Below are 14,850 nucleotides of genomic sequence, written 5' to 3' on the forward strand. Positions count from 1 at the left end.
AGATTACTAATAATTTAATTTAATCACATCTTTACTTCTCACTAAATTGTAAGCTCCTTAAGGCAGAGATTATGCCCTATTGAAGACCTAGTGCCTGCCAGAGCACCTGGGGCTTACTGATTTTTTTATATCTCATAATCAGATTACCTGCTATATACCCAATGTCATACTAAAATTTGAAAAAGTGAAAAACTCAAATTGGTTGTTTAGGTATAGACAAAACTCTATGATTGATCACCTGCATGAATATGAGTTAAAAATATGATTCATTTGTTATTAAAGTTTATTTATAAGAGTAAGATAACTGGTCTGGTGTAGAACTCAAGTTGGAAATCTTGCTTGCAGTACTTTCTTGAATGGTAGATTTTTATTTCTCTATATTTTGGTGCCATAATGAGCCTTTTGATAGTTTTTTATTGATATATTTGCACCAAGTCCCAAATTAGGAGAAAGTAAGCAAAAGGAAATTCCAGAGGAGTCAGTAATGAAGGTTACTTTTCCAAGAGAGGGACAGAAGGAGGAGGACTCATCACAGAACCGAGATATGAAAGGTGAAGAACAGGCGTTGACCTTGGAGCCTGAGGAAATTGTGAGGCTTAGAGAAGAACTGAGCAATATGAATCAGAAACTCCTTCAGTCTCAGAGCTCTGGGGATAGTTCAGATGACAGTAGTGCCAAGGTAGGTGCTATGAACATGTGCTCTGACCATTTCATCTGATCATTATATAAGCATGATTTTTATATTAGCATTAACATATATTTGTTGACCAATATCATAACCAGGGCCCAGTTAGCATATGTGCTGCCGAAGCGAGCACATCAGGGACCAGTTAGCAATAACAATAGCAACCAAAATCTGAACTAAGCCTTTCAGAGCCGGTCTCTTCCACATTCATTGGATTAGAATCCTGAAAGCCAGTAATCTTTAACTCTCTCCACAATAGGAATGATCTTATCATTGGGACCAGTACATAACTTAGTTTAAAATATAGTTTTAATAAAATACATATAGTTTTAATAAAATATAGTTTTAATAAAATTTTTTAATTCTATAAAATTAAGGTAATTAATGCTGGTTCCAACTGAGATGATTCACCAGAGACAGAGCGGGGAACAGAACAGGCAGACTGATGAAATACGCTGCTGAGGGGAGCAGCAGGCGAGACAGGAGAGGTCTGCCACACCATGTGGGATTCTTGCAGGCCGGCCTGGATTGAACCCACGCTGCAGAGGCTGTGGACAGCTTCACAATGCGGCACTCAACCGCCTGCGCCACCAGGCCATATGCTTAATTTTGATTCTCAAGAATAATACATTCCTTAAGATAGATGTTAGCCATGATCTGGTCTTAGGTTAGGAGTAAACAGACTCAGAGAGGATAATTGCCTTAATAAAGATCCCTATGTACTTTACTCTCTTACATGGTTCTTAGTAACCTGAATGAGTCTTTATGCCTCTTCAATAACGTTCAACTAGGAAGGTAACTTACACAGTTGGAAAAATTAGAGTCTTTATGTTGACTGGATAACTGGTAGTTTCTTTAACAGTGACCTTTCTTGAAAAACAATTTGTGTTTCTGCTCTGGCAATGTGACTTGCCTAGAAAATATAGACAGATAGAACTACTGTTCTGGCTTTTCTCATCTTCAAAGCAGGCTAAAAATGTCTGTGTCTTGTCCCATTTGTTTAGATAGAGTATTTGCCTTGTGTATATGTGTTTTGGTAAGTTAAATGACTGCACAGGTAAAACTGCAATATTATGGTTAGATAAGAAGCTATAGAGGGGTGATCAAGGCTTTCTAGGCTGCAGGAGAACCTTTGTTTTTAGATGGCAAAAGAGGGCAGTTAAAGAAAAGGACAGTTAGGTGACATGAATTATAATGGATAATGTTATTGAGTATTTAATATATGCTAACATTGTGTTTCATTTTTACATTTGTTATCTTACTTACCCTTTTACCCCATCCAGGGGTTATCATTATTATTCCCCCGTTAAAAGGAAGAAAAGGAGAAATAAAAAAAACTAAGTAATTTTTCCAGTATCACCCAATTAGTAAGTGATAGTTCTAGATTGAATCCCAATTGCACCTAACTCCAAAACTCTAGGATTCTTAATAATTACATTATAATTCCATTACAGTACTTTCTCTAGAGATCTTAGGTACTTATAGCTCTAAGACAAGCAAATTGGATTTAGATTGTCTTTCTGACAGAACTGAGATAGAAATGGAAGGGCTGAAAGGACTTGGAGAATTTTGTATTGCTTCAGAGACATAAGCAAAATATACCTTATGACATGGGCTTTTCAGAAAGTTGTAAACGGAAGCAGGACCTGGACTTAGGAAATTCTAAGTATATTTTATATATTTGATTGGATCAGGTTGAGTTATTTAACTCCTCAGCATAACTGTGTACCTACCTTTTCTTGAAAATCCAAGCAACTACTCTTATGGTTAAGGTAATTTCGTTGTGCTGGAGAGAGCTTTATAGGAGAGTATGTTGGTGTTGAGTAGTAACTGAAGGATTATCATAAGGTCATAAGGTAGTAAAAGGAAATTGATGAGGAAAGTTAGGAATTTAAGATCTCATGCTAATTTTTCTCTTGCCTCTTGTTAACAGCCAACCCCTACCCACACATACATACACACCTTCACACTCTACTTTTTAATATATTTGACTTTTTGAACACTCCATTTAAGTGTATTTTATTCTAAAATTGCCCATGCTTCTATTCCCTTTCACTGATTTGAAAAACAAGAAATTGTCTCTGCTTAACTGCTTTTGTTCACATAATTTCCCTGATATTTTCAATTTAATATAATAGAAGTTAAATTATATGAACATATACTAACTTCTCATAAATGTACAATTAATTTGTTTTAGGTAAGCTGTCTCCAAAATATTTACCTGTGAATAGCCACATTCTGACAATTCAGATCTTCTATCTGGGATCTATGTTTTATCAATATTCTTTCTAATTGGCCACATTTCTCTTTTAAAAAATTTGCTTTAGTATCCATTATCTGGAGAAATACTGAAATACCACCAGCAAGAGGAACCACAGCTTCGCCAGAATTTGCACCGCCTCCAGATTCTGTGTAGTTCAGCTGAAAAAGAGCTTCGATATGAACGAGGAAAGAACTTGGACTTAAAGCAACATAATAGTTTACTTCAGGATGAAAACTTTAAGGTAACTCATGGCACATCTTTAATTGAAGGATCTCAGTTGCTCAATGGCCCTGTGGATAAACTAATCAAAATTCCTCCACTTTATAATTCATGGAAGGATCCACAAATGGGTGAACTATGTCAACTCTCCTTTCACTCTCCCCTACTAGTAGGTACACAGCTCAGTTGTCTCTCACTGCTAAAATGGATGTGTGTGTCGTGAACCTGTGGATGGAAATTTTAAAATTATACACACTTTTGAAAACTAAAACTTTTAGCATTTACTAAATATCAGTAACTGGAGCCCAAACCCTGGTGGTCCTGCCCTAGTTATATCTCTCGACTTATCTATCCCTAATAGATATATCCATTATTACTGATTGAATCAAATAACTACATCAAGTTACAATTCATAGGTGGGAAAAGTTATTTTTTTCTGACATAAGAACTTCAATAACTTAGGGGACATCCCCCAAGCATGCTTGTTTTAAAATAATCTATGTAGTATTGCCATCCACAGCTTCACCTAGATTTTATGAACCACACAATTGTTCAAACTGAACTAATGTGTAAAATAGCACTTCCCTTTCATTGTGGTTTAATTCTGTGTGTGTGTGCATGTGTGCATGTGTGTGTGTTAGAAACCTAGTAAGCCCCAACCATTCAACAAATATTTCTTGAGCACCAGTTAAATACCAGGCAGGCAATCTTGTAGATCCTGAGGGTTTAATGGTAGGCAAAATACACAAAGCTGATCCCCAAGGTTCAGGCCAAGTGTCAGCATGTACAGAATTGGCCCATGGTGGAAAAGGAGAACACGGGGATGACTTTGAAGTTATTGGCCTCGACAGAAGGCTGGGTGGTGCTATTATTTATTGAAATCAGGGAGATTGAGATAAAAACTATCTTGAAGATATGAATAGTGGGCCTCCCCGGTGGCGCATCAGTTGAGCGCTGGTTTGCGAAGCTGCCCACAGCCTCTGTAGCGCCGGTTCAATCCCCGGCTGCTCCCCGGCCTCCTGAGGAGAGTCCCACATGGCACACAGACCTCTCCTGCCGCCCGCTGCTCCCTTCAGCAGTGTACTTTGGTCCTTCTGCCTGCTCTGCTCCCTGCTCTGGCTCTGGTGAATTCTCTCACCCTCCCGCGCTTCTGACTGTACCCAGATTGTATGTATCAATCAATCAATCAATCAATAAATCAATAAATCTTTAAAAAAATATATGAATAGTATCAGGGAGTTTTATTTGGGCAGCTCTTAGTATAAAGGTGGTATTTTAAGTCTTGAGAATGAACCTAGAGAGAGAATGATCCATTCTTAAAGACTAAGATAGTCTGATAATAGAGATTGGGTAGCTTTAGAACATTCTAAAAATGGAGACCAAGAAGAAATAGCAGTGAATTAAGTGAAAAACAAGAGGGCATCACAGACCCCCAGAGAACTTTCTGAAAGAGAAGGAATGAATGCTACTGAGAAGTCAGATTTTCCATTTGGTTTATATTGGCAACAGAGAGGGCAGTAGTGCCCTTGGTTCAAACAGTTTCATGGAGTAGTGGGATGAAATCCAGCTTGGAGTAGATTGAGGAATGGGTGAAAAATGTTTCGACTGTGCATATATAGAAACTCTTAAGAAAATTCTTTTGTCCAGCTGCCATCTGGCTAGATTGACTTTGGCAAGCCTTGCTAACACATATCAGTGCCAGAGAGGTAATCAGACATGTGACGTTGATTCTGGCCAGCTCTCTTGGGGGACTACGCTTCTTTGAAAGCTGCTTATTCTGGCTTATAATCACATTTGTTCTATATTTGTTTTTATCACTCTTGTTTATTCCCCACCTCTAGATCAAAATTGAACTAAAGCAGGCCCAGCAGAAGTTATTAGACAGTGCGAAGATGTGCTCTTCACTCACAGCAGAGTGGAAGCACTGTCAGCAGAAAATCAAGGAACTGGAGCTAGAAGTACTTACACAGGCTCAGAGCATTAAATCACAGAACAGCCTACAGGAAAAGCTGGCTCAGGAGAAATCTAAAGTTGCTGATGCAGAGGAAAAGGTAATTATCCTCATGCTTAATAAATAGCATGCATTGGATACCACTACTCAAATCTGTTTCCCTGTGGGCTTTAAGAAATAGATATGGTATACATTTGATAGAATTCTAGGGTTTTTGTTTACTCTCCCATGCTCTCTCTTTTGACTTCACCTGTTTCTACAACTCTGGTAACTTGAGTGTTTTTTTGAACTGGGTGTACTTAAAAAGATACGTTGCAGTTATAATTACAAGATGAACTTTAAGCACTGAATTTTTTTATACTTTCAAATTTTATACAATCCAAATTTGATTTGGATTTTATTTAGATGATTTTGATTTTGATTTTTTTGTAGGGATATGTGTTGTGAAATGAACAATTTTGCTGTATTACCCCTGTATTTTAGATTTCTTAACACCAGGTGGCAGTAGTATGCAGTAGTTCAACATTTTAATCTGTGAATTTGTCTTAGTCAAATCTTTTTTTTTTTTTTAAAGATTTATTTATTTATTTATATACAAGAACGGGGTACAGGCCAGAGGCGCGGGAGGGTGAGAGGATTCACCAGAGAAAGAGCAGGGAACAGAACAGGCAGACTGACGAAATACACTGCTGAAGGGAGCAGCGGGCGGCAGGAGTGGTCTGCTGCACCATGTGGGACCCTCGCTGGCTGGCCAGGATTGAACCGGCGCTGCAGAGGATGCGGACAGCTTCACAGCACTGTGCTCTACCACCTGTGCCACCAGGGGAGGTCCTCAGTCAAATCTTAACATAAAAAAATAAGTCATTTCATCAAACCATGTAAAGATTAAACAGACTTCAAAAAGTAGATGGCAGCAATTAAATTAAACCCAAAGTCTTATGTTGAGGTAAGGAAGTCAGCACAAAAGAATTAATTTGTCATTTCATTCATATCAGAATAGACAAAACTAAGCTATAGGATGGTGGTTGTCTTTATGAGAGGTATTAAGTGGCAGGGGATATGAGAGTATCTTCCATGGTGTGGGAAATACTCTATTTATTGGTAGAGGAGGTGGTTATATAAATAAAACTTCACTATGTTATGTTCACTTTACATATGTATGTTGTTACTCCACTAAAACTAATTGATAACATTGATAAAATGTTTAAATTTAGATGATACTAAGTATTGGTGAGGGTTTTGTGCAACACAGACACATATATATTTACTGCAGTTGAAGGAGTAAATTAGTATAAACATTTTACATAGCAATTTGACATTGATACTTAGTTAAAAGTGTATATATAATACAAAGGACACTTACACCACTACTATAAACACTAAAGAAACTGTCACATTACAGAAATGTATCAAGGAACAGGAATACAATTATGTTTACAGTAATAGTGTTCCAAATACTGAAAATTGGAAACAACCTAAATGTTCAGTAACATCAGGAATAATTAATTGTATATTTACATAATAGCATACAACAGTGAAAATTCATGAACTCCAAGTAGTTCAGTGCAATACTGAATAAAAACAAAGTCACTACAAATAGCACAATCCATTCATCTAGAGGTCAAAATAGTGCAAAATAAAGGAAGCAAAGGGGCCCAGTGGCCTAGGGTAAAGGACTATGGGTACTTGAATGGAGGGGGCATGGTGGTAAATTACATCTGAGGTGGTTAGAACCTATTCCCCTAAATCATATACAGTGCTGTAAATAAGTATTACCACAGGAAAGAATTAACTAATTATTAATTGATTAGCTCTAGCTATACCCTTTTGACTACATTTGTATGTTAGCACTACTATGTTTGCCGTACGTATGATATCTCTTTAATTGGAAAAAAGGTCACACTCTTCTTAAACTCTTTTCATTTAAGATTTTAGATCTGCAACAGAAATTAGAACAAGTTCAAAAAGTTTGTCTCCCAGAATCTTGTATTTTGGAGAAGAAGCAACTAGAGGAAAGGCTAAAAGAATCAAGAGAAAATGAAGCTAAAATAAAGCAACAATATCAGAAAGAACAAGAGAAGAGGTAAGGGGAGCAAAGACACCAGCTTCCTGTGACTGATTTTACCAGTGTGTTTCCCCTGTCCCCGCTAAGTAAACACACGTAACTTCTTCATATAGTGCTATGAATACATACAATGCATGTATTATATCACACAGTATATTCTAATTGTTTATTGTTTGCCTTTCACAATGGAGTGTGGCATTCTTATGGGTGGAGATTATTTCTCCTTCTTGTACTCCTGAGTAAATTTTCTTGAATGACTCGATTGCCTGTGGGTTATGATCCTCTGAGGTTTTGTTTTTCTAACTCTAACATGATTGGCAGGAGATGTAGACTAGGATGAAGTTTGTGTTTTGTATTTATTGACCGACTTTCTTCAAAGAAGTTTCAAGTACTTTATAGTCATCCTAATCATCACAAACTGCTACCAAAAAGCAGGTCATTTTCCCCTGCAAATTATAATTATTTTTACTTAAATGGTCTTTCTGAATGTCCTGATAATACGTAACTGATATTTTTTTATTTTTATGGCTCTCAGAATGATTCCCATGTATATTTTTTCTTTTCTTTTTTTTTTTAAAGATTTATTTATTTATTTATACAAGCACTGGGGTATAGTCAGAAGTATGGGAGGGTGAGAGAATTCACCAGAGCCAGAGCGGAGAGCAGAACAGGCAGACTGACGAAGTACACTGCTGAGGGGAGCAGTGGGCGGCAGGAGAGGTCTGCGCGCCATGTGGGACCCTCGCCCTGCGGCCGGGGATAGAACCAGTGCTGCAGAGGCTGTGGGCAGCTTCGCAACCCAGCACTCAACCGCTGCGCCACAGGGGAGGCCCTCCCATGTATATTTTTTTCAAATGTGGTTTTAAAATCACTGAAGAGATATAAAACATTCATATACACTGTGAAGCTCAGAAACCTTAGCTGTAGTTAAAATTAAAAAGTTCTAGTATAAGGCCTGACACTTAACAGAAACTCAGTAAATATTTAGCAAATGAATGAACATTTGAGTAAGCATATGAATGAATAATGAATTCCCTCAGTGAGGTACAGTGGAAAAATACTTGCCTCACTGTCACTTCTAGCAGGTTGGCAGAGTAGCTACAATATAACTAGATCCTGAATGAACTAGAATAAGCCTACCTTTTATTGCATGGCTCACAAAGCAAGAGAAAGCCTAAAGGCAGACATTCAGTGAGGTAAAACAAAAATGATAAATGGTGAACAAACTTCTCAGTCAAGGAGTAAATGACAATAATAGCTCTGAGTTCAGTAGAAGTAGCTAGAAGTTTGCCAAGAGGTAGGATAGCTAACTAGAGAAGTCAGTATTAAGCTGGACTCCTGACAGAGCAAAGTGTTCCCCTGTAGACAGCCCCCTAGTTTCCCCACTGAGAAAAATCCAAATTATGGAAGAAAGCAACTCCAATATTAAATACTAAGGATTCCCATATGTTAAGTCTTATCAAAGTTTTTACAACCATCGCCAAATAATAGCACAAGGGAACTGGTGTTACCATGAATGAAAGCAGAAATAAGATATGCCAGGTTTATAGCCCCTAAGAACTTCAGCAACTGCAAATGTGAAGACTAAATTGTAAAACAACTGTGTGAAGCTTCTAAAGAAACAAAAGATGTAATCAAAGGGCCTCCCTGGTGGCGCAAGGGGTTAAGCACTGCGCTATGAAGCAATCCACAGCCTCTGCAACACAAGTTCGATTCCCAGCCGGCCAGGGAGCAACAGCAACCCACATGGTACAGCAGACCTCTCCTGTCTCGCCTGCTGCTCCCCTCAGCAGTGGGTTTCAGTCAATCTGCCTGTTCTGTTCCCCACTCTGTCCCTGGTGAATCCTCTCACCCACCGCCGCCACATCTCTGGCCTGTACCCCAGCTCTTATATGCATAAATAAATAAATCTTTGGGGAAAAAAAAAGATGTAATCAAAGAATTGAACAGGAAAAGGGCAATTTCACTTTCCTGGAACTTGGCTTCTTATCTCCAGTTCTTTACAACTTTGTAAAGATTTGCTGAAAATAAATATATAGTAGTATGTAAACTGAGTATAGGAAAATGAAATTTGTGAAGGTTTTTTTTTTGCACAAAAGGGAACCATATAGTATTCATTGTGTTGTAACTTGGAGGTGAGCAACCCCAATTTAAATATTAGATTTAACCTACTTTTTTCACTTAAAATATTATGATGTATTTACCAGTCTTTAAGTCTTCTAGAACATTATTTTAATAATATACCATGATTTATTTATTCTTTATTATTGGACATTTACATTTTTCCCAGTTTCTTGCTATAACAAGGAACAATACACTTTCTTATAGCCAATTTTTGTGCATATACTTTATTATTTCCTTGGGATAAATTCAAGCAAGTACAGTGTAATTATAACTGTTCATTATGAAATTTCAAATATTACAGAGATAGAGATATGTACAATAAATAGCATAAGTTCTTCAGCATTTGATCCTTCAGCAATTAACCATTTTAAGTTGCTACATATTTCTCAGATTTTTTCCTACACATATGCATATGCATATATTTTTTATTACTCTTGTTAACAAAAATTGAACCATTTTAAATGATTGCTTTGGAATTTGCTTTTTTTACCTAACAATATAACTCAGCATCTTATTAGCCACTTGGTTGCATAATCTTGGGCAAATTTCTTATCCTCTTGGTGCCTGACCATACCTACTTCACAGGATCATTGTGAGGATCAAATGAATTATAATCAGCTGACTTATAGCAATGTCTGACATGTAGTAAATACCTGAATCAGTCAGGGTTCAATCAGAGATGTAGACTAGTGGGAGGAATATATATTTAATAAGAGATTTGTTATGGGGATTTGATCTGATGTAGTTGTGGAAGCAGGTTACCAACTAGAAACATATATGGAAGGAATTCCTAGCCAAGTTGATACATTACAAAGCTACTACTAAAAAGGTAGTTGTGGTGTTATTGCAATATTTGATATTATTATTGTCTTCATCATCCTCATCATCAACAAAGTGAAGAATGTTCATTTTGGTTAAAACAAAGTGGGGATAAAGGAGTGGCAAGAAAATGAGGCTAGAAAGGTAAGCTGGGCCTGGGCCATGTGGAGCCTAGCAAGCTACATTGAGGAGTTTGAACATGTTCATGGGAATGTTGGTCCACAGTTTCCTTTCTTATAATATCTTTATCTGGTTTTGGTATTAGAATAATGCTGGCTTCTTAGAATTAGTTATGTTGGGAGAGAATTGGTATTATTTCTTCCTTAAATGTTTGGTAGAATTTACCAGTGAACCCATTTGGGTACTTTATTTCTTAGGTAATTAAGTATTGATTAAATTTATTGAATAGACATAAACCTGTTCAAATTATCTGTTTCTCCTTGTGTGAGTTTTAGTAGATTATACCTGCCAAACAATCAGTCTGTTTCATCCAGGTTACCAGATTTGTGGGCACAGAGTTGTTCATAATATTCCTTTATTGTCTTTTTAAATCCATGGAATCAGTAGTGATGATCCAGCTTTCATTTCCGATATTATCAATTTGTTTCTTCTCTGTTTATTGGTTAACGTGGCTAATGGATTTATCAATTTTATTAATCTTTTCAAAGAACCAGCTTTAGTTTCATCTACTGTTTTTCCTGTTTTCAGTTTCATTGATTTCTGCTCTAATTTTCATTTCTTTTCTTGGGCTTTATTTAGGCTTACATTGGACTTCTTTCTTTAATCTCCTAAGGTTGAAGTGTAACTTATTGATTTCTGCTTTCTTCTTTTATAATATTTGCAATTAAAGCCATGTTTCCTGCTGAGCACTGTCTCTGTTGCATCTCACAGCTTTTATGATTTGTGTTTTCACTTTCATGAAAATACATGTAGTTCAAAATATCTTAAAGTTTCTCTTGAGACTTCTGTTATTTGTGTATTGTATATGTTTATTTAATCTGCAAATATTTTGGGACTTTTCATCTTTCTGTAACTGATTTATGGTTTCATAACATTGTTTTAAGCAGTACTATAGCATGCTGTTACATAGATATAATATGTTGATGTAATGTGTTGTTTAGGTATTTTTATTATAATGACAAAGGTCATTCAAGGGTCAACAGAACCTTATGCGGAGTTCCTAGCAAGATTGATGACTGCAGCTGGCCGAATTCTAGGTAACACTGAGGCTCCCCTACCGATAGTTAAACAGTTTGCATTTTGAAATAAGTTTGCTAATAAGTGGTGGTGGGAGGCTATCAGACCCTGGAAAGCTCGGGCTAGTTTGTATGGTTATGTGAGACTTTGTTAGGATATTTGTGTATGTAATAATTGTTCATGTCTGGACTGGTGCCCTTTTGCCCTGGTGGGCCAGGGTGAGGTGAAGTTATATAATGACACTTATTTTGCAAACAGTACCTTTGAACAATCCGTTAGTGTCCAGAATAATGGGTCGGAGAGTTTGTCTGCTGCTGTCTGTTTGTCCCCTCCCTTCTTTCTTGTCCTTTCCAATAATGTAGGAGATGCCGGGCCTCCCTGGTGGCGCAGCGGTTGAGCGCTGGGTTGCGAAGCTGCCCGCAGCCTCTGCAGCGCCGGTTCGATCCCCGGCTGCTCCCCGGCCACCGGAGGAGGGTCCCACATGGCGCGCAGACCTCTCCTGCCGCCCGCTGCTCCCCTCAGCAGTGTACTTCAGTCCTTCTGCCTGCTCTGCTCCCCGCTCTGGCTCTGGTGAATTCTCTCACCCTCCCGCGCTTCTGACTGTACCCAGTGCATGTATAAACAAAACAAACAAAACAAATAAATAAATAAAACATGCCTCTATAAAATTAAAAAAAAAATAATAATGTAGGAGATGCCACTGTGTTGAGCTGTTCAGCGGAGACCTGCCCCCTCTCTGCCTCCTGGGCCCGGAGTGCGGAGAGAGCGGTGATCGTTCGTCTACCTTCTATTTTAGTCATGCCCGTGGATGTTTCTGCACACATTTCCCCTGTTCTACCTAGGAGGAGACGTGATTTTAGCATCACTGCAGTTATTGTTGCCATTTCAATAGCAGTGGCCGCGGCTGCAGCTGCTGCCGTCGTTGCTGTCACTCAAGCTGCTGTAAATACGGACACTATGGACAATTTAGCTGCCGGTGTTGCTTCTGTGTTGTCAACACAGTAATATATGAATGGACATTTGCGGAATGGACTTTTTGTGCTTGGTCAGCAGTTAGCTAATGTAAAAAGGGATAAACACAATTTTGTTAATTGCTCACATACCTTGTAACCCTCTGTACAATTTTATTTGTGTTACCCCTGTTACGGGTGAGGGTCTCATTGCCTGGTTTAGAGGACTCCTCTCAGAGTTGTAAGCTTGGGGCAGGGTGATAGCCTTAGCTCTTGGCTTTTTGTGCATTCAGCTTGTGGTTTCTCCGTCGGCTACGGAAGTAAAACAAAGAACTATTGTGCTATTACGATCAGGCAAGTACTTGGCACCATGGTACTTGACCAGGACTCCCCAGTGGCACCTGGATGGGTCACCTTAGTCTTAGAGAACCTGTGAGCCAAAGACGGGTAAGGGCGTAGCCCGTCCAGACCAACCTAAGACAGCGGTCCGGACCAAGTGCGCCGGATTAGCGATGACGGGTAAGGCTGGTTATGGGACGTGCCAACCTAAGACAGGCCAGGTGTCTCATTTAAAAGAAAAAATGGGGAGATGTCCGGAGCCGTCCGGAGTATGTGCTGTGTTGCGTATGTGAACCATGAGTTCGCTTTACCGTTTCGCCTTCGGAGAACCACAGGTTTTTCCTGAAAAGCACATGAGACTGGGAGGTACGGGGGGAGGAGCTACGAGGGTATAAGAGGAGAACGCGGGAGAGAAAGAGAAGAAGAAAAGAGATTTAAGAGGAGAACCACGAGAGAGGAGAGCGCTGCGAGAGGAGCAGAGAGAAAGCCAGGGAAGTAAGAAAGACAAGGAAAAGGAAAAATAAAGAAGCAAACGATAGCGTCAAGTTGTCAAGCCCCTCATTTCAATCCTCAGCCCTTCTCTTTCCATGCCTCCGAATCCCGCGGGCCGGGACAAGTGTGAACCATGAAAAATTGCTGTCACAAAAGAGGTTCTCTGTGTTGTTCTCTTTATCTTATGGTCTTATAGCCTACCTCATTGAACAACAACAACAAAAAACCTCTGTGATGGTATAACAATTTTAGGTCAGAGTTTCATTTACAAATCTTTATAACTGACAGTGAGATTTAATGTACATTCATTGCCCTCAGGAATCTCCAAGATCAGAGCATAAATGAGCTACAAAAGCAAGTGAGGATTTTACTGGATAAAGAGAACAGATTGGAAACAACCAGTTCTCAACAACAATCCAGAATTCAGCAGCAAGAAGTCCAACTTAAACAACTGGAAAATGAAAAAGGAAAATCTGATGAGGTAAGAAAGTAAATAGAGATGCTTCTAAGTTTTGGGTTGATAAAAGCTAATAATTTAGGTAATAATTGGGTAATAAGGTAATAATTGGGTTGATAAAAGCTAATAATTTTTGAGTGCCTACTACTTTACCCATGAAGTTTAGTCAAGGTTCAGGCAGGAAAACAGAATCTGTTCTAGCTAGATCAAGTAAACTCAAGGAATAGTCACAGAACTGTTGGAAGAAAGAAGACTGAATAGAAGAAGTCAAGAAAGTAGATGGAGTTGCTGGATCAAATGGTAGATATATTTTTAATATTTTGAGAAGCCTTCATACTATTTTCCATAAGGGCTGGACCAATCTACATTCCCACTAACAGTATAGAAGGATTCCTTTCCCCCATACACTAGCCAATGTTTATTGTCTCTGATTTTTTCATATAGGCTATTCTTACATGTGTGAGGTATCATTTCATTGTGGTTTTGACTTGCCATTCCCTGATGATAAGTGATGATGAGCATTTTTTTTCATGTGCCTATAAGCCAGTTGTATGTCATCTTTGGAGAAGTGTCTATTTAGTTCGGCTCCCCATTTTTTGATTGGGTTATTTGTTTTCTTCTTGTTGAGTTGTATGAATTCTTTTTTTTTTTAAAGATTTATTTATTTATACAAGCACTGGGGTACAGGCCAGAGGCGCGGGAGGGTGAGAGAATCCACCGGAGACAGAGCAGGGAGGAGAAAAGGCAGAAGGACCAAAATACACTGCTGAGGGGAGCAGCGGGCGAGACAGGAGAGGTCTGTTGCGCCATATGGGAATCTCCCCAGCTGGGCGGGAGTCGAACCGGTGCCACGAAGGCTGCGGCCAGCTTCACAGTGCTGTGCTCAACCCGCTGCACTACCGGGGAGGCCATTAAGTTGTATGAATTCTTTGTAGATCTTGGATATTAGGCCCTTGTCAGATATATGATATGCATATATTTTCTCCCATTCAGTGGACTGTCTTTTCACTTTAATGATAGTTTCTTTCACTGTGTGAAAGTCTTTTAGTTTGATGTAGTTACATTTGTTTATTTTTGCTTTTGTTTCCCTGGCTCTTGCAGTCAAGTCCCCAAAGTCATCACTGAAGTCAAGGTCATGGAGTGCTTTGCCTAGGCTTTATTCTATGTATTTTATGGTTCCAGGTCTTATATCCTTTTTTGAGTTAGTTTTTTTGTATAGTGGAATATCTGCTATTCCAAATTTTCTATTATGAGTATACATTCAAGAATTGGGGAAATGGCCACTGGGG

General features: G+C 38.6%; 1 protein-coding gene across 1 annotated transcript in view; it reads left to right on the top strand.

The window, feature by feature from the left end:
* The window catches only part of CCDC30 (coiled-coil domain containing 30), a gene marked incomplete at both ends in the record, with an annotated part of 80,140 nt that overhangs the window by 33,313 nt on the left and 31,977 nt on the right, over nucleotides 1-14,850 (top strand). Inside the window, 5 exon segments of the mRNA XM_084242282.1 lie at nucleotides 436-679; nucleotides 3,013-3,189; nucleotides 5,009-5,218; nucleotides 7,047-7,201; nucleotides 13,423-13,585. Coding sequence (XP_084098408.1) covers nucleotides 436-679; nucleotides 3,013-3,189; nucleotides 5,009-5,218; nucleotides 7,047-7,201; nucleotides 13,423-13,585 — 949 coding nt within the window.

This window comes from Talpa europaea, assembly GCF_964194135.1.
Source record: "Talpa europaea genome assembly, chromosome: 9".
In the NCBI taxonomy this organism is placed as follows: domain Eukaryota; kingdom Metazoa; phylum Chordata; class Mammalia; order Eulipotyphla; family Talpidae; genus Talpa; species Talpa europaea.